Source organism: Cnephaeus nilssonii (assembly GCF_951640355.1).
Source record: "Cnephaeus nilssonii genome assembly, chromosome: 6".
NCBI lineage: Eukaryota > Metazoa > Chordata > Mammalia > Chiroptera > Vespertilionidae > Cnephaeus > Cnephaeus nilssonii.
Genome location: NC_137077.1, coordinates 30,389,189 through 30,414,120, shown reverse-complemented (window position 1 = coordinate 30,414,120; position 24,932 = coordinate 30,389,189). Strand labels below are relative to the sequence as shown.

Sequence of the window (24,932 nt, the reverse complement as noted above, 5' to 3'; positions counted from 1 at the left end):
AGGGAAGTCTCCCCAGCCCCCCATGACTGTGGCCTTCAGGAGTTTCTTGCTCTCACATTAGTTCACACTCAATCTCTAGCAATTCACCAAAGTTATTAGTTAAGTGTTGATTAGCTATGTCACCTAGCAGCTTTTGCTCCAGGTAAACAAGTGTCAGGTGTGGTATCTCTCTGGATGTACCTGTCTCTTCCGACTTGGAGTGGTTGTTTGCCCTCTGACTTCAGTTCAGAAAAGTTATTAAGTTTTAGTTTTTCCAGTTTTTCTTGTTTTGAGGAAGGGATTGGCAACTTCTAAGTTCTTTACATATCAGAGCTGATACTAAGATGCAGTACTATTAGGAATACAGGAAAGAGGAGTCATAATGAGGACTTAACTCTCTTCTTGTACTTGGCTTTGGGTCACTGAAATGAAACAAGGACTCCAGTATAATCTATACTATGCACAGTATTTATTTTGGGAGGTATTTTGGCAGGAGCTTTTTGAGGAACAAGTGATTTATGTATTGGTTAAAGGTAGGACTCGAGAAGAATAGGAGGCATTGTAGGAGAATTACACAGAATAACTCAAGGGACCCTCAGGATCAGTAGGAGCCAAGCTGGAAATATTAGGTTGTGGCCAGAGTACATTTGGGCTGAGAAATGTTTTACCACATTCTGTGGTCAGCCTGGAGTCACTAAAAGATTTTGTAAGGATAGCAGCAAATTTGGACAATTAAACCTAATGATAACATTGGATAAACTGAATGGACACTGAGTAATAAGTTGAAGCATGCTCAAGATTTGGTGTCTGACTAGAGATGAAAAGGAAAAATAGTGAAAGACTGTGATGTCTCAATGATAAAGTCAGACATTTGAGAGTGAAGTCCAGGAGTCTGGTTCATGAAGAGTTTGAAATGCAACCAGAACTCAGCAGAGATTAGATTTTGGAGTCATCTGCATGGAGGCTACAGCTGAAACTGAATAGAGATGTGGTCTCTGGAAAGAACTGGGGTTAGAACCTTTGCAATGTGTACATTTGAGGGATAGGAGAAAATAGTCAGTAGTGGAAAGATGGGAGTAAAACCAGGACAAGATGTTAAGATTAAGATAAAAGATAATCCTTCTTTTTTTCTAATGTCTGTCTGGCTTATAGGGGGCAGACTCTGAACTGTATAAATCTAACTAGGTGTGACAAAGGAAAACAGCTTCCAGTATAGCTTGGCCTGAACGAATTGCTTCTTGCCAGAGTTTTACATGAATTGTTTTTAACTTGAAATAGATGCAAATGTCCCACAAGAAATGGTTAGTGTTTATTAGGTAAATTTCCATATTTATGAGATAATGTCCAATTCTTAGAATCTAACTAGGTAGGAGAGTAATTTGTGGTGGCTATAAAATTGTGATGAGAGTCAAATTTAGTATACATAATTACCATGACCTCAAGGTAACTGCAAACCATCTTCACAACATTTCTTCAGATTATCTGTACTATGTATATTTGCTATAATCAGGAGTTATACACCTAGTATTTAGCGGTTTGTTCCTCATACTTATTGCATGGTCAGTGTTAAAAGGAAATCAGAGCATGTTCGGTAAAATTTTTTCTAGAGCAACAAGGCAGTTTTCATCAAGTCTGTGAAATGTATTTTTTTAATTAATAGAAGAGCATGTCTTACCAGATACACTGTCCCCAAATAAATAAAATAGCATCAAAAGCACACAAACACACAGTTTTACAGGGTACAATACAAAGTCAATTTTGATCATGTTCTTACTTGCATTTACTAAAAATGTGAGACTGTAAATCAATCTCTAAATAATTATCTTGCATAAAGAGAAAAGTACAGCACAATTATTTCACAGAAGGTTTTGGAGAGACAATTTGAGAAGACTTTGCCTTAAAAGATATGAAGATATATCACAAATCAAGTCACATGTCTAACATTAAAACATGGAATTGTACTTAATCAAAAACAAAAGTAAAATAGCTGAAGAAGGCTGGAGACTTTCCCCCCCACATTGTACTAACTTCTATTTTTGGCAGGAGTTAACAACCTTTTCCATTAGTAGGAAAATGTGCTCTGCAAACTCTCGGAGGGCACCACGGCCACCGTTACACTTGCAAATATACCCGACCGCCTTCTGGGCCGTGGAACAGGCATCAGCAGGAACAGCACTTAGGCCCACTTTCTTCAGGCACTCCTCATCAGACACTTCATTTCCTATCGCAGAAAAGAAACACTGGTTGACCATTTAAAGAGACAAAGAATATTCTTTCCAAATGATGAAACAGCAAACAATAAGTAATTCGAATAAGTTTAGTGACCTAAAGCGCTGCATATACTATAGCTTAGATGGAACAAAAATATGTTAAAGTACTTAAAAGTAAAATTGAGGTGTAGGGTTTTCCCTAAGCAATTCAAATAAACTCTTTATCAGTCAAAGGAGGAAAATGGAGTATACTTTCTGCTTGCCATGTACATTACAATTACTTTGAATTATTTAAAAGTTCAAATATATGCAACAACCCTAAGTTCTTATGGAATAATTATCAATGTTTTGGATAACTTATCAATATTTTTTCTCTATTTCCTGCCACCTTGCTTTTTGGAGGGGAGAAAGAAATCCCAGATATATTTTACCCCCAAAACTTTTTAGCATTTATCTCTGATAAATACATTTTTTTAAAAAAAAGTGACATATCATCAAACTAACAAAATCAACAATTCCTTAATATCACCTAATAATTCAAATATCCTCAGTTGTCTCAAAATTGTTTTAGTTGATTTATGTGAATCAGAAACCAAAAAGGCTCCACATATTACATTTTGTTGATATGTATATTTTTCTTTTATTGATATGTATCTTTTTTTTAATGTTTTTATTGATTTTTTAGAAGGAGAAGAAGGAAGAGGGATAGAGTGATAGAAACATCGATGAGAGAGGAACATTATTGATTGGCTGCCTCCTGCAAGGCCCCTATTGGGAATCGAATCTGCAACCTGGGCATTGGCCCTAACTGGTAATCAAACTCTTGGGTCAATGCTCAACCACTGAGCCATATCCATGGGCTGTTGTTGATATATATCGTAAGTTTCTTTTAATTTGTAATAGTTCTGATTTAAATAACACTTATACTATTACAAATAACATAACTACATCCCTTCTTCCCTTGCCTTGCTTCTTCTCAACTCCCCGTTTTTTGACAGAATGAATTTCAGAAGCTCCCAGTACCTTAGATTCACCATTCTGAGTATAACTATTACTATATTACAGAGCAAAAACAAATAAAATGCTGTTTAAGAGTCTGTTTTTTATATTTTTCTACATTTACCTACTAAAATTTTTCTATTGGTAAATGTACTGAAATTTAAATTGTTTTCACTGACCGCAGCCGGGGCCATGAGCTCGTGGGCGCCGCGGCAGCTGCTGTGGCGGCGACCGCGGACTCGGCGCAGCGGCTCTCGGTGAAGGAAGAGACCATCTTTCTGCGAGACGGGCTCACCCGCGTCACCGACCTGGCCCAGCTCCCCAATGAGATCCTCGGGGCCCCGGAGACCGCCAACACCGACTTAGAGGATTCTTAAGACTTCCTGTCTTACACTCAAGTCCTCTAGCCATTTTGAGAGAGGAGGACCAAGAAGGCAGCAGAATCAAACAAAGGAACTTCGCACACAGCAATTTCAAAGTTAAACAAAGGAACTTCGCCGCGCACAGAGCGTCTGCCACCCAGAACCACAGGAGAGCTGGCTGAATGGTGGATTTACAGCTAAGAGAGTAGAGGAAAGAGCGAACTCTGGAGAAGCTGAGGTGCGGAGGCGTGTGGGTCGGGGGAAGGGACTTGTGGCTTTTGTTCCAACCCTAGGGGAGATTAGCTCCCCAGACGCCTGCGGGAAGAGGCTGGACTCTCGGCCTTCCTGTCGGAGAGTGGGAGTGACTTCCTTGTGGAGGTGCGCCCAGCAATCAGTGTTTGCTGCGCTGGAGTGCGGAATGAGGGGGCTTGGAAACGTGGAAAACAGAAAAAGCAGACTTACAGCCAGAGCGGTTCGCCTCGCCATGGCCTGGTGGCGCCCTGAGGCCCCGCCCCGCCCTGAGACCCGCCCCGCCCTGGGACCCGCCCCGCTCGTTTTGCAGACCCGCCCCGCACGTCTTGCAGGCACACCTGGGCTCCAAGCAACGGCTTTTGCATGTGGGTGGCCTGCCCTATGGCAGCTTGACCAGATAAACTGCGGTTCTAGTCGGACTGTTCTAGGGACGCTCAGACAGGAGGAGGAAACTGCAGTTTCTGCCGTAAGTCCTGCTGAGTGGTCTCAGGTAGTAGCTGACCTACACACCATTGGAGACCCAGAAACGAGGGCATCTAGTGGTCGGTGTGAGATGACACCAGATTTCAACCACCCGCATAAAGGACACATTCCAGAGGCAGAATCAATGAGCGCCAAAGCCTTGCTGCACCAAGACCCGGCCCATAAATCTGTCTCCTACACAGCAACTCTTCCTTTATAGACACAGAGGATCTGCACGGCCAATTGGCCTGGAGGACAATTCCTCCCAGCGACACCAACAACAATCAAGACTTAACTATACAAAGGAAGACCAAGACGGAGGCATAGGGCGGAAGCCTGATTGCTGCCCACCACAACAATTTTGAGTCTACGACAGGAGAGCGGAACAGACACCATCCAGAACCACCGGAGGGCTGACTGAGCAGACGCTCTACAACTAGAATAAAAGAGAGGGGTACTCGGGATGATGCTGATGCCGGCGACCCAAAGATCACACTTTAAGAACTACGGCTCAGACGACACAGTGGCGGCCTGGAACGTGCTCGGCGCAGTTCCCCCAGCGGTCTCTGGCTGAGGGGAAGGCCCCACTCACTGCCGAGCACGGACAGACGAGCCCCTAGGAGTCATGGGGTGGGAGACTCCGCGCTTGCTGACCTCCGAGTCCTTCAAGAATCTCAACGCCCCGGAAGCGGCCAGGTGCGCACGCTCGGTGACTGGCCACCGCTGCAGACCCAAGGGCCGACGCAGCCACCCCGGACCAGCCCGTTGCCGCGCACCGGGCACACCGGAGCTTCGCCGAGCCCGCCGCCCAACGAGTTCTGCGGCGGCTGCCCTGGAGCTCTGAGAAAATGGCCGAAGGAATTACTGAGATGGAATTGACCAACAGGAAATGGGATCAAGAAGACGAAACCCCGCCGGGTCCTGGATCCGGGTGAAGCCGCGTACCCCTGGGTCTGGGTGAGGCTGGGAACTGGGTCAGGGTGAGGCTGGGCCCCGGGTCCGGGCGAGGCCATGCGCCCCTGGGTCCGGGTGAGGCTGAATCCTGGGTCTGGGCGAGGCCGTGCGCCCCTGGAGCCGGGTGAGCCCTGGGCCCCGGGTCCGGGCGAGGCCGCGGGCCCCTGGAGCCGGGCGAGCCCTGGGCCCCGGGTCCGGGCGAGGCCGCGGGCCCCTGGAGCCGGGCGAGCCCTGGGCCCCGGGTCCGGGCGAGGCCGCGGGCCCCTGGAGCCGGGCGAGCCCTGGGCCCCGGGTCCGGGCGAGGCCGCGGGCCCCTGGAGCCGGGCGAGCCCTGGGCCCCGGGACGGGCGAGGCCGCGGGCCCCTGGAGCCGGGCGAGCCCTGGGCCCCGGGTCCGGGCGAGGCCGCGGGCCCCTGGAGCCGGGCGAGCCCTGGGCCCCGGGTCCGGGCGAGGCCGCGGGCCCCTGGAGCCGGGCGAGCCCTGGGCCCCGGGTCCGGGCGAGGCCGCGGGCCCCTGGAGCCGGGTGAGCCTGGCCCCGGGTCCAGGTGAGGCCGTGGGCCCCTGGATCCGGGTGAAGCAGTACCCCTGGGTCCAGCCGAGACCAAACCAGAGGGAGTCGGACCTGCATTACCACCATTTGTCCACCATCCAGAGCTGAGGGGTCAGTGCCGACATGTACTCATAGGGAACCGGTGGACATTGATATTGGGTCTCAAAAGAACTGTTGGTCCAGAAAGAAACTCACTACAGACTGATTCATTTGCCTGTCAGCATAACTATTATTGCTCGTCGCACATTCAATTCTTATAAGTATATCTATAGTGACACATGATTTCGCTCATCTAGGGGAAATGATGAACAACATAGACTGATGAACAAGAACAGAACCAGAAACAAGGAGGCATCGATCGGACTATCGGGCCTCAGAGGGAGGATAGGGGAGGGTGGGGGGAGGGGGGAGAGATCAACCAAAGGTCTTGTGTGCATGCATATGAGCCTAACCAATGCTTAAGTTCAACAGAGGGTTGGGGCATCCAAGGGGAGGGGTGTGGGATGGGAATGGGGGGATGAGGACAAATATGTGACACCTTAATCAATAAAGAAATTTAAAAAAAAAAAAAAAAAAAAGACTCAGAAGGAACCTTTGACCCTCCGCCTTTACTGCCTAAGAGATTCAGATGGAATAATCTGCTTCAGAAGGAACCTTTGTAATCAACTTAGCATTAGACGGGAAGACACCAAGCAAGGACCTGTTAACAGGATCATCACCTATGGCCCATTGTTTCTGAGTTGCCTAGCAAAAACCTGTCAATTGTCTATTTTCACTTTTTAAATCTAAAATCCTGTTCCCCCCACCTTTCTCCTTTTTCCAAAATGTCATATAAAAATTAAAAAAACAATAAAAAGAAGAAAATCAAAATGTCATATATACCCAATTTTGCCTCACTTTCTCTGGAATTTGGGGACTTCTGTGAATTCCCTGTGTACATGTATTAAAATTTGATTTTCTCTTGTTAAAAAAAAAAAAAATTAAAAAAAAATAAATAAATAAATAAATTGTTTTCACTGAAAGATGATTAAAATTAGGATATTTCTTCGTATTACTCATCCCTCAAATGAAGCTTTACTAAATTTTACTTATAAAAGTGTCAATATTTTAAGGGACACATTGTTATATATTTATGTGGTCCATACAAAACTGCTCTTTTTAAATAAAAATTTGGAGTTCATTCTCTATTTTCCCAATTTTATAACTACTACTTTTTAGTTTTTTCTTATGTTATATAAATAATGCATATCTTGGTGGAAACATTTTTTAAGTAAAAGCAACATATTCAAAATCATCCTAATTACCACCATTTATGAACAGTCAGTACATTTTGGCATATACTATAAATAGGGAAACTAAGGTTTAGAGAAGCTTGCTTAGGGTCACACAGATAATAAATATAACTGGGATTTGTTATATGTTCCAATAAAATTGTTCTCTTCTTACAAAACCTGGATCATTTTCTATCAAAGGTTCTATAGTATTTTTCTCCATACAATCTGTACATGCAGTTCAAAGGCTATCCCTGAGTCCCCAGATCATATGCTTCCAAAGCATTCTGTGATGCTTTTGAGGCCCATATTAGCCCTGTAAATATTTATTTCATACATGGCTTATAGCTATTATATATAATAACTTGCCATTGTTAGCCATTATTATTTAAAATATTGACATCATTAGACTGTAAGCTCTGTAAATATTAAGTCCCAGGAACCAGTTCAAAGTCTGTATACAGTAAACATCTAATAAAATATATTTGCTCAATACTAACATGAAAAACTTGTGAGATCTGACCATTGTTTTTAATGGTTGCATAGTATTCAATTTTATAGATATTCTATTTTTTTAGAATATTTAGGTCATTTCTTTTTTTCTCTATTATTGCCACATTTGTCCAATTTCTTTCCTGGAATTGGAATTTTGGGGTCAAAACTATGTACATTTAAAACAAACAAACAAACAAATAAAAAAACGATGTACATTTAATAATAGCTAAAAATATTCAAAGTGTTCTATTTATAATTAGGAATCTGCTAAATGCTTTACCCACTTTATGTAACTGGTAATAGACCAATGACAATAGGTACTTTTAACAGTTCCAATTTACAGATGAGGAAACCTAGGCTTTCCTTATCAAAATTGGCATCAAAGTTATGGTCTGACTCCACAGCATGTGTTGGTAATCCATCATTTCTCTGGCTACACTTGATAAATATTATTAAAGTGACCTCCAGAAGGGCTGTCTGAATTTAAAACTTTTGTCGGTAGTGTAAGAGAGTTTCTATTTCTTTATAATTATGCTAATCGTGGGAATTTTCTTTCTTATTCCTTTATTTCTTAAAAAAAAAAATCCTGATTCATTTATTATGGCTGAATAAGAAGATACCAACCAAGATATGCCACTTCTTTCCAGCACAGGCCCATTTCTTTTCTCCATTCATCTACAACTGCTAGCTTGTCCGGTACATTGACTTCCATTTTGCAATCCAGTTTTAAGGAAGAGAGTGTCTGCTTTGAACAGGCCCTTTCTGAGATTAATCTCACCTTTAAAAAAAAAAGGACAAAAGGAGAAAATAAGAGAAACAGAAATCTTTCAGAATAAGATAATGCCGTGGTAAACAATACAAGTCACAACTGAGTAGTCCTTTGACCTTTTGAAGGACAAATTCTACTATGTCTATGTAGACCTGTAAAGGTGAAGACAGTTTTCTACCATGGAAAAGATTCTACCTTCAGGTGAAAAGTGCAACATACACTGTCTGAAGCTAATTTAAGATTCTCCTATAATTCAATTTATCCAAAGAAAAGTCTCTTGTGCTGCTTAGAAACACATATGTAAGAGTTCTAATCAATTATGAGAAATCATCTTAAAATACACATAAATACTAAGCTATTGTGAATTAAAATTTTTAATCATAAGAATAAGCTACATTTTAAAGTCTATAAGATATTTGCTTCATTTTTAAACACTGACACTTATTTTTTATTAAATCTTTCTTGTTGCAAGATCCTTTGGCAACTAAAAAGCACCTATATGAAAATAATACGTTCATACTTATTAAATAAACATTTACTTGTTGGTTGACATTTTGCTCATCTAAAATTAAATAGTACGATAATTTTCTAGGCACATGAAGGCTAAATTTCAGATATTTTAATAGATGAAATAAAAAATGTATATCTCATTTCCTTTACATATTCCTTGACCCTGAATCATAATCTTTAAAAACAATGCTGTATTCAGGGGCACATACCTCAATACCACTTTTCTTTAATAAACTTATGCCAATAGCATCTTTTACATCATAAGATATTATTTCTTTTTGGTCTCCTGATACATAAATGTGGCCATTGGTGAGACATCCATCAATACTGCAAACCAAAAGTTTTATCTCCTTAAACTTCTCTTTGCCAAAATAGCCATATCTAAAAGAAACCAAATAGACCTTTGAATATAAGTGCAATACTAGTCACTGTCTCTCATCTGGCTAACGCCAGGAAACTTAACCCATTCCCATCCAATTATTCAGAAGTACCCTTCATATTCACTTCACAAATACACTTAAACTTACAGTGGAGAATAAGTAGTGTGGTCTAAGTGGACTATGTGTTTCTCAACGTATTGAAAGTGTCATCTAAGGAATAGTTTATGTATATGTCTTCCTTACATGAGCAAACGAATTACACAGATCCTTAGATGGTTGGAGTATCACAAATCAGTGTTCATAAGTACAGTAAACATATCTACTAACAATAATGTTAGAGTCTTGTGCAAATGCTATTAAGTCTTGTTTTTACCTTAATACTCGTTGTTCCGCAATAGGCCAATCAATATCCACGTCTATGTCCACACTGTGCTCAGCACGCATTTCATAGTAGGCCATTTTTCCACCCTAAACATAGTAAAAATGCCATGAGTGCTGGTTTTTACATGCATTCACATATATCGAAAAGTTTCTAATACAGAACAATGAGTTCATTTCTACAGTATTGAGAAAAATGAATAACCCAATAATATTAATGACATATAACAAATCCCTTTTTCTGAGGGAAAAGCTTATCTTTTTGTTTCCTATATATTCAAACTACATAAAACAAATAACTTTTACATTTTTTTTATTTTCTTTTAACTTTAATATTTTTCAACTTTTATCTACACAGTGTAAGTTCTCATTTTCCTTTGGATAGATTACTTTAAGATTGCAAAAATCGAAAATACCCATCCTCCAGTTTTCTGACCACAGGAATTTTCTGTTCTGGCAATCTCTCATCATTCAAAGGTAATAGAAATGTTTTCGGAACCTGTTCCTATTTGAAACTAAGGGGCAAGATAGGAGAGGAAAAAATAACTAGAGTATCTAGTGTACAGAATTATCTTAGATCCCTGTGCTCCAGATGGGAGTGAGCAGTACTGTCTGATTCATATGTGGGCAAAGATAGGGATAGTTTCCTGATCCCGAGATATGGGGGCAAGAATTGCTAGTCTCTTCACAAATTATGATGAAAGACTTTATTTTTCTTCACACTTTAGGAAAGGGTCAAACCAGTTCGGGATGGTGGTATCTCCATCTGTCAAATCGAATTTTCCTTAACACTCAAACTTAACATTCAAACAGCCTACAGTTTACCTAAACACTTTTCCCTCAGAGCATGAATCACATTAGAATTTCTACTATAGAGAGTGGACTTTTAGGGTTTTATTAAATGCTATTTTTGAGTAATGTAAGGATCTGAATCCCAATCCCGACAATACCATTTACTACTTGTTTTTGCCTTGAGCCAATTACTTCATTTTTCAAATCTGCCATTTCTTCCTCTGAAAAACTGGGCTTGGAATGTCCACTTTATTCTGTTGCTATGCAGATTACAAGAGATTTCCTATGTAGTGTTTCATATAGTCCTTGGTAAGTGCTAAATAAGTAATAGCTATAACTAAAATGAAAAAATAGCACATGATGTAACCATGTAGGCTCTAAAGATGAGAGAAACACCCAACCTCCTTATTTTAAAATAAGGGCAAGAACAGATAAAACAATATATTTAAGATTACATAGCGATAGAGACAGAACTATAAATCGATTTTCCTGATGCCCAGGTTGGTGCTGTTTCACCTTTTCTATACTTTTTTTGTTTGTTTCTTTTTAAAGCAACAGAAGTTATTCAACGGTACAACTACAACCTGATAGTAACACAACCATAAATTAAAGTTTTGAATGGAATAATATGAATACCAGGACATGCATAGAACATTCAATATTTGATTCATTTCTTATTATGTTTTAGTTGTAGCAGAATTCCTTGCATATTTACTGGATGGATTCCAAAGATCAGTTTGGGGTAAGCCTGCAGGATAAATGCTGAGATAATAAATCTTGAGCTATGCCTTTCCTCTAGGAGTTGATATTTTTCACTATGAACTGTGCCATACCTCTTCCCTGAAACTCAAAAGTATACCACAAAAGGGTTTAAAAGGTTTTGTAAAATGAAGGCACAAACCTGTAAGTAACCCATCTCTATCAAATGTCTCTTAGCAAAATAAAATGAGCCATTTTCATATAACTCTCCATCCCAATCTTGTCGACGAGGTCGTTTAGCTGGATTCAAATTCAGAGGTTCAGTCACTTCACGAACTAAAAGCAAAAAGCTATATTAAGTCCACATTGCTTTGAATCCTAAAAGTGTTCATTTAGTAATTTTTTAAAAAGCATAAAAATGAACTCAGAATGTAGAATATTTCTGTATCTTGATAAATATTTAAAAGGATTTAAATAAAATCCGTAATAATTCTGATGACTTATCTTTGTTTTCTAGTAATAGCAATAATAATAAAGATAAAGTATTTCACAGTGGAATTCTGTATAATTAATATTTTAAAGTATTTATATAAATATAATGCTTTGGGAGGACATCAGGGAAACCTTAAAGTTGTCAAAAAACGAATTTGCCATAAAATACCCATATTCAATAACTAACCCCTTTAAGCTATTTATCATTATTTGTTTCTATAGAAATACAATGTATGCATTATTCATCTAATGTGGTTGAGAAATGACAGTCATGGAATTATTATAGAAAAGTGAAGATTTCCCTACTAAATTACCGAAACTTTTATAGTGACAAAAATGTTTATATAATGTACTATGAATTCTTACCGGTGGTTAAAAAAGAAACTAACCATAATAATAAATGGCATTTATTATTATTCTTGGTAATGAAGGCTCAGCAATATCAACATTAATTATCATAACACAATGTAATAAATGACACCCTCAATACTAGTATATAGGAATTCCTTTGCCTTTTCACTTAGATAGGCAATCTATACTAATAAAAGGGTAATATGCTAATTAGACCGGGTCGACCGGCCATCTACCAGATGTCTGACTTCCTTCCAGACAAAGCCATGGTGGTGGGGGCCGAGGCAGAGGCAGTTAGGGGCGATCAGGCCGGCAGGGGAGGGCAGTTGGGGGTGAGATCAGGCTGGCAGGGGAGGGCAGTTGGGGTCGAGATCAGGCCGGCAGGGGAGGGCAGACAGGGGCGATCAGGCAGGCAGGCAGGCAGAGGAAGTTAGGGGCGATCAGGCAGGCAGGCAGAGGCAGTTAGGGGCAATCAGGCAGGCAGGCAGAGGTTAGGGGTGATCAGGCCAGCAGGGGGACAAGGTAGGGGTAATCAGGCTGGCAGGGGAGGCAGTTGGGGGTGAGATCAGGCCGGCAGGGGAGGGCAGTGGGGGCGAGATCAGGCCGGCAGGGGAGGGCAGTTAGGGGCGATCAGGCAGGCAGGCAGAGAGGTTAGGGGTGATCAGGCCAGCAGGGGGACAAGGTAGGGGCGATCAGGCCAGCAGGGAGGCAAGGTAGGGGCAATCAGGCCAGCAGGGGGGCAAGGTTGGGGCGATCAGGCTGGAAGGCAAAGAGGTTAGGGGAGATCAGGCAGGCAGGCAGGCAGGCGAGTGGTTAGGAGCTAGTTGTCCCAGATTGCGAGAGGGATGTCTGACTGGCGGTTAAAACCAGCAGTCGGACATCCTCCGAGGGGTCCCAGATTGGAGAGGGTGCAGGCCAGGCTGAGGAACCACCCTCTGTGCATGTATTTCATGCACCCGGCCTCTAGTAAGCAAATAAACAAGATAATTCAAGTGGTACTTTGAAGAAAAGAGAGGGACAAGTCTTTCCTATGTGAACAAGGATCAGTGGCTGAATTTCCACTGGAGTTATTTGCTCAGTCTGAGAAAGAGGTAAGAGAAAGATCAAGCTTGGCATAAGCAGAGGAACTTTGCTGGAATAAGGAGAAACCAGAAGAATTTTTATAGTTGCAACACTGCCCAACTCCTAATTAGAACAAAGCGATTAGCCCCTTATCCTATCAGCCTGACAGAAGAAAAGGTTTTTCCTCCCTGGAGGAAAATAATATATATTCCAGTCTGTATGTCTGGCACATGATAAAATATGACACATATAAAGAAGCAGAAATACATGACTCCTAATCAGAAAAAAATTCACAGGAACAGAACTATAAATGACCCAGATGTTGCAATCAAGGATTTTCAGATAACAATCATGAACATCTTAAAGAAATAAGAAAAAAAAAGATTTTTTAAAAATGAATTGAGGTGCTCTCCCTCCCTGAGCATACCAATGTCTCCCCCGACGGCCCCCAAGTCTGGTCACTTTTACCTTCCTCACTTCTAAGCTCCAAGGGCCCTTCCTTTGCCTCTACTAGCATAACTTGTTTCTTAAGCCCATTTCTTCTACAAATCACTTTTACCTCTGTGATTTCCTAAATAAACTAGAGGCCCAGTGCATGAAATTTGTGCACGGGTAGGGTCCCTAGGCCTGGCCGGCAATCAGGGCTGATTGGGGCCTTTCTTTCCCCTGCTGCCAGCCGGGCCTTCCTTCGTTTCACACCACCCCCTGGTGGTCAGCACACGTCATAGCAAGCCTTCGAACTCCCGGTCAGTCGAACTCCCAAGGGGACAATTTGCATATTAGACTTTTATTATATAGGATGTTCTCTTATAGTTTGAAAAAAAAGAATAAGGATAAAAAGATGGAACATCTCAACAGAGAATGGAGTCTCTAAAAAATAACTTAAGAAACAAGTTATTTCTTCTAAAGGTACATTCTATAATAGGAAAACACACAGTTCCTGAAATAATTCACTGGACAGAATTTAGAGTGCACTAGACAAGTTAGAAGAAATGATACATGAGCTCAAATATAAGTCAATCGAAATTACTTAAAATAAAGCACAAAGAAAAAAATAAACAATGTAGAACAGACTATGAGAGACATGTGAACACTATAAAATTGTTTAAAATCCATTTAAATTGGAGTCCCAGAAAAAAAGGAGAGAGGAAATGTGGCCGAAGAAATATTTGAAGAGAATTTTTGAAAACTGATGACATATATCAATCTATAGATATGAAAAGTTCAGGGAACTCCAAACAGGGTGAACACAAAGAAAACCACAGCAATATATATTAGAGTAAAACTATAGAAACTAAAGATAAACAGGAATTCTTAAAAGTAGCCTGAATAAAATCAAATGCAGAGAAACAATGGTCAGATTTACAGCTGATTTCTTATAAGAAACAATGGATGGTAGAAGATAATGGAATAACATGCTAAAGATACATCTTCAAAAGAATAACATCTTAAGTTACACATATGTTAGAGACAATTAGGCCAGCTTTTCTACACTCAACAAAAGGCACATAACAGAAATCACAATGCCTTTCTTCAAGTATGTTATATTTACCTATTTGTTGGTGATTCTATTCTTTATTACATATTTTGCTAGTTTATCTGGCAAGAAATCAGGCTCTACCTAAACACTATGGAACTCTTCTTACTTAAAGGAGTAACATATTTTGGGAAATCACACAATTCATTCTTGAGTTCCTCCAAAACTCTTTGGTGGATGCTTTCTATTCCCACAATTCTATATGATTTATATAGAGTTTATCAAACATGTCTAGAACAAAAATAAAAGTATTTGACTTAGAAAAATTATATGTCAGTCTGAAAAGGCAAATAAAGGGTTAAAATGTTCCTTTGTAAAAATAAAGCAAAGAATTAATTTTGGCTCACTGTCTTCCCTCAGTAATCACAAGATTGAAAACTGATTAGAAGTGTTATTACCTACTAGGGTTAAGAATCATGTTTTCTTTTACTGCTTCTTTTTACTCTCATAAAGAATATTTGCATATGAAAAACTGATTCTCCATAAAATGAGCTAAAATAAAGAGTGACATAACAAATTACCTCCTTTCTGAATTTCACTCCATCGAAATTGATGGCGCCTCACAACAGAGAAAACAGAATCATATCCTTCTTCTCGAATCATTTCTGCAACTTTTTGAAGGTCAGTAGGATGTAAACATGGAGAAGTAGCTTGAATATTACCTACAATGTCAACCTCTTTAAAAAGACAAAACAAAAGGACATCAGAATAAAGTTCTTTGCAAGACAGTAATCTTAAATGCAAATGTTAAAACAAGTCTTGTGAACTAATACGCAAGTTATAAATTACATAAAATTTTGAATATACTATTAAACTCATACCATTGTGATAACTAAGAAATTCTACGATGGCATCTAATGAGGTAGAGCTGTCTTTTGAAACTTCAGAACTTCTTCGATGAACTTGTGCACCAAATTGTTTGGCCACATTCTCAATTTCATCATGGTCCGTCGAAACCCACACACTGTATAGATATTAAAAAGAACAAATAAATAAAGCCAATTCACTAAAAGAAATCATTACAGATAAAAAGGAGCTCTAAAACCCTAAAATACAGCTTACATAATGTTAGAATAGTTTTTTGTATCGTGAAAATAATGTTACAGATCCAAACTACTATAAAATTTAAAAAAATACAGTATTTAAAATATAAACAGTACATTTATTTATTTATATTTTAAACAGTATTTTAAAATATCTAAGTAAATGTCCTAGATATGTTTATATTTATACATAGAAATATTTATACTACATACAAAATATATTGTTATTTATATAAACTAGAGGCCTGGTGCATGAAATTCGTGCACAGGGGTGAGGTGGTGGGGGGATTGTCCCTCAGCCCAGCCTGCACCCTCTCCAATCTGAAATGCTTAAAAGATAAATTTTAAAAAATAAGAGATTCTGGAAGAGGTTTGTTTGCTTCTTTTTCTTCTTTAAACCCTTTATCATTCATTCATTAATTCATTCATGAAATGTTTACTTAGTCATAGTTTGTTTCAGGCACTAGGCACTTGTCTGGACACTGGGGATACACAGACCATTTTCTTGAGAAACTGGGCCTATCATAGAGACAGAGTCCAACACAGTACTATAATTCCCTTTAAGCCATTAAGGAAAGAGAGGTAAGGAAGCAATAATTACTCTTTCTATAATGCTTTATCTTCTACAAAATATTTTTACAGTGCTTGCTATATAACAGGCGCTAATATATATTTGTTGACTAAAACAGTAAATGGTTGAGAGCATGGGCTCTAAAGGAAGGAGTTCAAATCCTGGCTCCATCATATGCTAGCTATATGACCCTATGCAACATCCATAATCTCCCAAAGACTCAATTTTCAGTAAAATAGAGGTGATGATAATAATTACCTCAAATGGTTCTTATAAGGATTAACTATAAACCACAACTCAGAATGAAAATTAAATATTTTCTATTCAAAATAATAAAATAGAAATGGTAATTTTAAAAAATCTACAGTCTCATTTAATCCTTACACTGTTGGAAGGAAAAATGGAGTTCTGCTTTCAGACCATCAAAGGTCCAAATGTCTAATTTGTATGTATAATATAAGGCAATGGCACTGGGGATATGAAAATAACATCCAATACGTACACTTAAAAATCTAAGGATCATCATCTATTGTTAAAGGATTTAAGTAAGTAGATAATTTCCTTTGATATAGAGGAATCAGATGAGGAAGGGCAAAGGAGAAAGAATGAGCAAGTGAACAAAGAGGCCTAACAAAATTTAAAATCAAATTTAGAGTAAATGTCAAAGTCTAAATGCCAATGGCTTTATTCTCACATGAAATCATATTACATCTAACAGGATAAACAGGAATATCAACAATGGTGCCTATTAAAAGTTATTTCAAACCATACACTGCCATTTTAAAGAAACACAAAATAGGCCTTTCATTAGTCATAAGTCCACAACCTAGAAATGCTTATTTTTCACCAGTATGCTAGGCAATATTTTTAAAAAATCAATTTGTTCTGAGGTTTACTTATACTTTTGAAAATCAAGCTTTTACAAACTCAGCTCTAACGGTAACTTTTTATTAAATGCAAATAAAATTATCTCAGTATTTATCTTGACTGCTTACTACCCAAGTTAGTAGCTTTTAAAATATTGCTAGCTTAGCCTGGCTGGCGTGGCTCAGTGGCTGAGCGTTGACCCAACCTAGGAGGTCAAGGTTCAATTCCCAGTCAGGGTTGTGGGCTCTGATCCCCCATGTGGGGCGTGCAGGAGGCACCTGATCAATGATTCTCTCATCATTGATGTTTCTCTCTCTCCCTCTCCCTCTCCCTTCCTCTCTGAAATCAATAAAATACTGCTAGCTTTGATTCTGAGCAGGCCAGGAAAATATGCCTCAACTGAGTCAAATCATTATTTTGAACAAAAATCTCTTGAAAAACACAAATCAGGCAGATTTCCTTCCTGGGGTAAATATTTGTTGAAGAAAGAAAGAATAGGGAGGCTGCTCCAAATTCCAACTGCAGCTTCAGAATAAGTCAATCAAATTAAAACGAGCACATTTTAATTGAGGTTCTGATCTATAAAGCATACCAGAGTGAGAAAGGTAGTACCTGCTCACAAGAAGCTTTTCACCTTGGAGAGCAGGGGTCATTCCAGGCCAAATTTGGCTCAAAAGAATGTTAGAATTAAAAAAACAACAACTTTGAAGATAATGATAACTTTCCAATTTTACCAGTAAGGAAACTGGCCCATGGAAGAGATGAAGATTGTAGAAACCTTCAATACAAGGGGAAAATGTCAAGGATAGCTCACACACTATATGCCAGGCACTAGTCTAAGGATTGCATATACTTTATCTCACTTAATTCCCTCAGCAAGCCCGGGAGATACACTTAAGCCCATTCTGAAGATGATGACACAGAGGCACAGAGGCACAGAGGCACAGAGACAATATTAGATGACTTACCCAAATTTGCAATTAATACACCCTTACACCTTGACTCCAGGGTAGATCAGCAAGAACAAACAAACCAACAAACAGGAAAGAAACTAGAATAGGTGTTTATTAGCTAGGGGGGGAACAATGAGGTTGACCTCCAGGTTTTTGCCCCTCGGTGGCTGGTGATGTTAATAGAAAATGCCGAGGTAGAGGTAGAAACGGTGTGAGCTGCAACCTGGGCATGTGCCCTGACAGGGGAACTGGCAACCTTTCAGTGCACAGGGTCCTGCCCAACAAACTGAGGCCCACCAGCCAGGGCTCAACCTATAATTCTGATTTCTAGTTCATTTCACAAAAATGGGATTTTACTACATCACTGCTGCCTGAATGTACTTTATCTCGGCCCTTATTTTTCAGTGTATATATACCCTTTGTAAGGAGGTAAACATTTTCAAACGCGGGCTTGTGGACTTCACAAGGAAAGAACCATGTCACATTCACCCTGGCATTAGTCTCTTGGATGCACAGAGCAGAAATTAGGGCTCAGTAAATGTTTGCTGAAAATTGAACTAAACCCCCACGTCTTTCCCTATCTCTCCTTTGCACACTTCCTGTTGCATTACTGTTATCTTCTGGGTGCCACCTCTCTCCACCCAGGCTTCCTTCGGATTAAAACATTCAAGGAATTAGTAAACTGATACCTGTATATAAATGTGGGTAATGAATCCGCTTCAAAGACAGCCATCTCTTTAAAAACCAAGACCCAAACATCAAAAGGTCAAAATACTTGACTCTCCACAATAACACACTCAAATATAATTAGGTTGAAGTTGCTATGTGCAAAACAAATGTATTCTTGGCACAGACTTCTATCTCCCATCTTTTATGAATGACATCAGCTTGTAACTCCTATGGCAGATGGCAACGTCTCTGTGTGAGGAACAATAAAACTGTCCTCAGGGCAGCCCAGGTTCCAAAGGTATGATACAACCATTTACGAGCACATGAAACGGCCACCTGTCCCCCACCTACCAACGAACGTAGGGAGCCCTAGATTGTGCTGACTCACAGGCAGAGAGCTTTGAGCATTTTTCAAAGGTCAGGGAAGGTTCTCCAAGCTGAGCTGACAATGAGAACGCCTTTGCACCCCCCCTCCATTCAGGAACCTGACGCCTCCCCGATCGATCAGCAGCACCAAGTGGCCGTCAGACGCGAGCAACAGTGGCACCCCGTGGCCTCTGCCGAAGAGTTCACCCCTTACCGCAGCGTTTCACAGGAGTGGCCTCCCTTCCCCGGTGAGGTCAGCGAGAGCGGCGGAAGACGGTTAGGAGAAAATGTCCCCATTTAGGGGTGGCATTCTCCAGGGCGGGGTCAGGATCTGTCCCAGGTCAGGACGATTAGCAGCTACAGAACAGGGAACAAGCTGGAGCCCGTTCTCCCTGGGCTGTCAGCCGGGGCCCAGACACCCCTCATGCCGCACATCCCTTCCAGGAGCGAGCGCCCCCCGAGCCCCCGCTGCTCCGCGGCCCCCGCTGCTCCGCGGCCCCCGCTGCTCCGCGGCCCCCGCTGCTCCGCGGCCCCCGCTGCTCCGCGGCCCCCGCTGCTCCGCGGCCCCCGCCCCCCGCCGCGCTGCCCGCCCGTCCGTCCGTCCGTGCGTACCTCTGGAAGACTCCCGAGTCCAGGGCCGCTCGCAGGACCCAGCCGATGAGCGGCACCCCCGCCAGATGCTTAATGTTCTTCAAAGGGATGCCCTTGCTGCCGCCCCGGGCCAGAATTAAGGCCGCCAGGTGTGGGGGCTTCTCCACACTCCGGCCCTGGCCGCCGCGGGAGTTGCGCTGCAGCTTCGGCGGCCGACCCCGGGACGGCCGCCCCCGCGGGTTGGAGACGGAGGTGGCGGCCCCCTTCTCCACCGAGTCCATCTTCCTCCCACGCCTCCTCCCCAGCTTCTCCACATCCGGGAGCTCTTCTCTCACCACCTCAGCTCGGCGCCGCCGGATCTCCCCGCCTCCACGCTCTCTGGGTGGCTGTTCCTGACCCCGCCCCCGGACACGCCCCGCCCACTTGCGGAGCACCCTGGGAATTGTAGTCCGTAGCTGTCTCTGTGGGGTCTCTTAGGCCAAGTAGCCTGGACTCCAAACTCAAGCCTAGCAGTGAAAGTCCAGAGATGACTGGAAGGAAGTGCAGCTTCTGGTGGGGGTAGGGGACTGGGGTGTGTGTGTGTGTGTGGAGGGGGGGGGCTTAATATTGTAAGGAGATTTCTAAAATAGGCAACATAGATTATTGATCTAAAGAACTTGCCCACTGAAGAATTATGCTAGAGCCCTAGCTGGTTTGAAGGGTTCCAGTTTTGATTCTTATCAAGGGCACATGCTGGGGTTGTAGGCTTGATCCCCATAGGGGGCATTCCTGAGGTAGCCAACCAATGATTCTCTCTCATCATTCATTGATGCTTCTATCTCTCTTTCCCTCTCCTTTCTCTCTGAAATCAATAAAAATGTATTTAAAAAAAAGAATTGTCATGGCTTTCCCAATGCATACCCTGATGCACCCTAACACGAATCAATTTTATATTTAAAATTATATTTTTAAACGTATATCTTTCTGCTATGCTCCTGTGACTCATTGCTTCCAAGATATTATTTCATTCGAATGTCACCCTCAATTCAACATTTTAACAACTCAACTCTCAATATGGGCTCAAACTGCTTCTACCTCTGCATTTTCTATTAACATCACCAGTCACCTAGCAGCAAAAACCTGGAGGTTAACCTCACTATTCCCCCCTAGCTAGTAAACACCTATTCTAGTTTTTTTCATGTTGGTTTGGTTTGGGATTTTTGGTGTTTTTTGTTTGTTTGTTAATCTTTTGTCTGCTAAAAATCTTTCCTTTTAGGAGTTGTTTCTTACCTTACCTGGTAGGGCTTTTACTCACATCCTCTGCATTGTAACAGAAGGTGTGTAACCCAAGCTGGTCAATCTAAGTACCTCATCTTCCTGAACACAACTGTGGTCTAGGGACAGGCATATGATCAAGCAGAACCCATTGGAGTCCTTCCCAGAGATCTTTGGAAAGAAAGGATCTTTCTCTTGCTGAGCTTTTGGGTACTTGGGGCCTTATAAACCTGAATCCTCAGAGCAGGATAAGGGAAGGGGGGTTGGGGACTTGCTGTTCTGAAATGGGCTGGCAGACTGGTGTCCACACAGAAGAAAGCAGGACCACGATATACAGAGAGAAAAGAGAAAGAGCCCCAGTGGCATCATTCAAACATCTTGATTACTGACCTAACAATCATTTTGTCTTTCACCACTTCTGCAAGCCTGTATCTGGAAGTAGAGAATTTTCGTGTCTGCCCTATGTGGTGACTAATACATCCTGAAGCAACGGAAAGTAGTGGTATTGCTTTCCCTTCTCAAGGTGAGTAAAAAGACCTTTGTGCTTCTCAGGTCTGGACCCTTTCTGAAAGAGACAGAATAAGCCTTTACTGTTTGGGTCCTGGGACCAGCACTGGAAACTTTCAATCTCTTTGCTTGTGAAGTAGCGAATGGCTCAGCCCTTCCTGGGACTGCTTTTAGGAGAAAAAGCTGTGCTCCTCTTGGATATGGGAAAGGATGGCTATAAACAAACATCAATGCAGTGCCCGAAGAAGGGGGCCAGACTCCAAGAGCCACCCCAAAACTACAGGTCTAGTGGTCAGTTTGCCCACACGCTAGCACTTTGCATAGGACCTTTGCAGCTACTGTGCTTCAGAAACACCAACACTGATTTTTTGTTAACCATGTGAGAAGGACATCTGCTTCTTACATTCCAAAAACTCTCATCTCCTTCGCACCCCAATAACAATCTTAGTTCCCACTAATAATAAAGTTGACATTCTCCACAGTAATTCCCTAGAAGCTCATAAACACTAATGGGCCACAGAAACCCCAGAAGTTTGACTCTTGTTGCATACTGGTGTCCTCCAAGTTGGGGACAGAGCAAGTGGCACCACCGTTTCTTATCAAAGGAGATTATGGCAATCTGAGTAAATGCTATGAGACTGGACTCCTCCAAGAAAGGGACTGTTCCTTCTTTGTAATCACATCCAGAACAGTGTGTAGGTCACTGTATGTGCTTGGTAAATGTCAGTGAATTGCATTTCATATTACTTTTCTAGTCTCTGCCCACACATACTTTTGTACATAATAGTTGCAACCTTATGATAATAAAGCATTTTGTATTCTTTGTATTGTTACAGTACAATTTTGGTTAGAGCTGACAACTGGCTATCTCAAGCTTGAGAAAGGGGAGAGGAGCATGAGAGAGAGAGAGAGAGAGAGAGAGAGAGAGAGAGAGAGAGAGAGAGAGAATGGTAGTAAAAGTGGAAGGTGATTCTTCTAATTCAATATATGGCACAGAAATTTTGAAAAATAGTTTTTCAATAAAATTAGAATATACTCATTTAATATATTTTCTTCTTTCTAATCAATGGTTATAAAGTTTAAGTTAAGCAAGATGAATGAACTTTACAGATTTGCTATACAACATTGTACCTATAACTGACACTAGTGTATTGTACACTTTAACATTTAAGACAGTAGATCTCATGTTGTGTTCTTTCAAAATAAAATAAAGATTAAAGAAAAAGAGTAAGAGATAGAGAATTACTGTGCAGAAAGAGGAAATGTTTGCTTGTCTTTGGATTACTTTGGAGGGATAAAAATAAACCACTCTTAAAGCAAATATTCAACTCATTCTTCCTTTAAAGATGTGTTAAGTCTTGCTACCAAAGAATCATTCATTCATATTTATAGTAAAAAATACCTTTATATTACATCTTGTTTTATGATTCCATATACGAACAAATGCAATACCCGGAGGAATCCTTTTATTCATTCATTTGCACACATTTATTGCATTCCACATGCCAGGCCCGGTGCTACACTTTAGGAATTCCAAAGCAAGATGAGCAAGACAGAGCACAGAGTTCTGAAGGGGAGACAGGCAAACCTCAGTAGAGTGTGTTTTGTGCTGTGATAGAATTTATGTGTGCTGAGGTAAGCAAGCACCAGGGGAGAAGTATTTAGGCTAGAATAAGATTTTTGTTGGCTGACATGACTCTTGAAAATACTGTTAACGTGCAGGAATGTTCTAGGCTGAGAGAACACTATTGAGGAATGCACAATGGAATGATACAACATAATAAATAGGAACAGATCACTACACTTGGAGCATATGATTCTTGTTGGTTAGTGGCAAAATATGAGACTAGAGAGGAACACGTGGGCCAGCTGATATCAAATTAACATAATATGGCCCAAACATTGTCAAGGAAATTGTAGAGAGTACATATATGACATAATTCATTCATTCTTTCAACAAATTGCATGCCTACTGTGTGTCACGTATGTTTTTGGACACTGGAAATACACCAAACATGATGAAAAGTGCTCAATTTCTGGATATATCTTAAAAGTATAGCTAATAGGATTTGGTGACAGACTAGATGAGGGGAGTAAAAAAAAAAAAAAAAGATGAGTGACAGCAGGATCTTTGACCTGACCATTAGTAGGAGGGAGCTGCTATTAACTGAGATAGAAAAGAGTATAAAAGCAGCAGTTTGAGGGCAGAATTTGGAATTCTGATTTATACACAATGTCATGTATGAAACACCTATTAGACTTAAAAAGAGACACAAAAGTGGGCTATTAAATACATTGGTCTGGAGTTCATGGGAGATTTTTAAATAGAAATATAACTTTGGAATCATCAGCATATAGATAGTATTCAAAGTCATAATACTAGATGACATGTAGTCAGGGAAGGTGTATAGGTATAGAAAAGAGAAAATACTGTATATTAGCTACAATGAAAACGTTGATGTAAAAGTCCACAATCTGAGTCCTGGGCCCACTACCATATACACTGAGAGGCCAGATTATTATGATCTCTGAACGCATAATAATCTGGCCACTTAGTGTATATCCTATATAATAAAAGGCTAATATGCAAATTGTCCCCTCGACCAGGAGTTCGACCAGCAGGCAGGCCGGCCAACCGCCCACGTCCCTCCCCCTGGCCAGGCTGGCCGGACCCCACCCATGCACGAATTCATGCACCAGGCCTCTAATATATATATACTGAGTGGCCAGATTATTATGGGTTCAGAGATCATAATAATCTGGCCACTCAGTGTAGAGGTTAAGGCAATGAAAAGGACACAGCAAAAGATACTGAGATAGAATGAAGCCTGTGTGGTAGCTACCATTCTATCACATGAAAGTGTGGAAGGAGGAAAAAGTGATCAATTACATCAAATGCTATGATGATAATATAAAAAGAAACGATGGTGTTTAGCAATGTCGAGTCACTAGTGATCTTAAAGAAAGCAGGTCCATTGGTTGGTGATGACAAAACCCTGACTGGAGTGGATTAAGGAGGGAATGGGACAAGGGAATGTGGAGATTGTGAGTATAGGCAACTAAATAAAGAGTTGTGTAAGGAACCAAAAGGAAAGAGGCAATAGTTAAAGGGTTAAATGGGGTCAGAAGATGTTTTTATTTTATTTTTAAATTAAGAGATGGGAAATAATAGCATCTCTATGTGGTAGCAAGGGAAAGTAGAAAGGGAAAAATTAATGATGTAAAGGAAAGAATTACTGAAGAAATTTCCTTGAGTAGACTACAGGGAGGCAGTCTAATCTTAGGTGAAAGGACTGGCTTTGGCTAGGAACAGAAGCGAACATAAATTTTATGGGCACAAGTTCAGGTATGTGGGTTTTATGGCCAGTATTATCCTGGTACCAAAATCAGACAAAGATACCTCAAGAAAATGACAAATCAATATGCCCCATGAAGACATAAAATCCTCAAGAAAATGTTAACGTGTTAGTTTCATATGAATGCTATAACAAATTACCACTAACTTGGTGGCTTTAAACAACAGAGATGTATTCTGTCACAGTTCTAGAGGCCAGAGGCCCAAAATCAGTATCACTGGGCTAAAATCAGCCACCTCCCTCTGAAGGCT

At 40.9% G+C, this 24,932-nt stretch overlaps 1 protein-coding gene across 1 annotated transcript; it reads right to left on the bottom strand.

Annotated features, from left to right (window-relative positions):
• Window positions 1-286: 286 nt before the first annotated feature.
• Window positions 287-19,893, bottom strand: CMAS (cytidine monophosphate N-acetylneuraminic acid synthetase). The gene is made up of 8 exons (XM_079775217.1): window positions 19,586-19,893; window positions 15,326-15,468; window positions 15,026-15,181; window positions 11,265-11,398; window positions 9,567-9,661; window positions 9,023-9,194; window positions 8,159-8,312; window positions 287-2,200 (listed from the first exon to the last, which is right to left on the bottom strand). The coding sequence occupies exons 1-8, from the start codon at window positions 19,843-19,845 to the stop codon at window positions 2,010-2,012; spliced, it is 1,305 nt and encodes a 434-aa protein (XP_079631343.1). The 5' UTR covers window positions 19,846-19,893; the 3' UTR covers window positions 287-2,009.
• Window positions 19,894-24,932: the final 5,039 nt, after the last annotated feature.

Bases quoted from the DNA above. Each gene is read 5' to 3' on its own strand.
- CMAS (XM_079775217.1), bottom strand. From the start codon at position 19,845: ATGGACTCGGTGGAGAAGGGGGCCGCCACCTCCGTCTCCAACCCGCGG. The intron at 8,313-9,022 runs GTATGTGCCCCT...TTTTTTTTAAAG, and splicing joins TAAAGAAAAGTGGTATTGAG to GTGAGATTAATCTCAGAAAG. The intron at 2,201-8,158 runs GTTGGTATCTTC...TTTCTGCGATAG, and splicing joins GAAAGAAGTGGCATATCTTG to GAAATGAAGTGTCTGATGAG.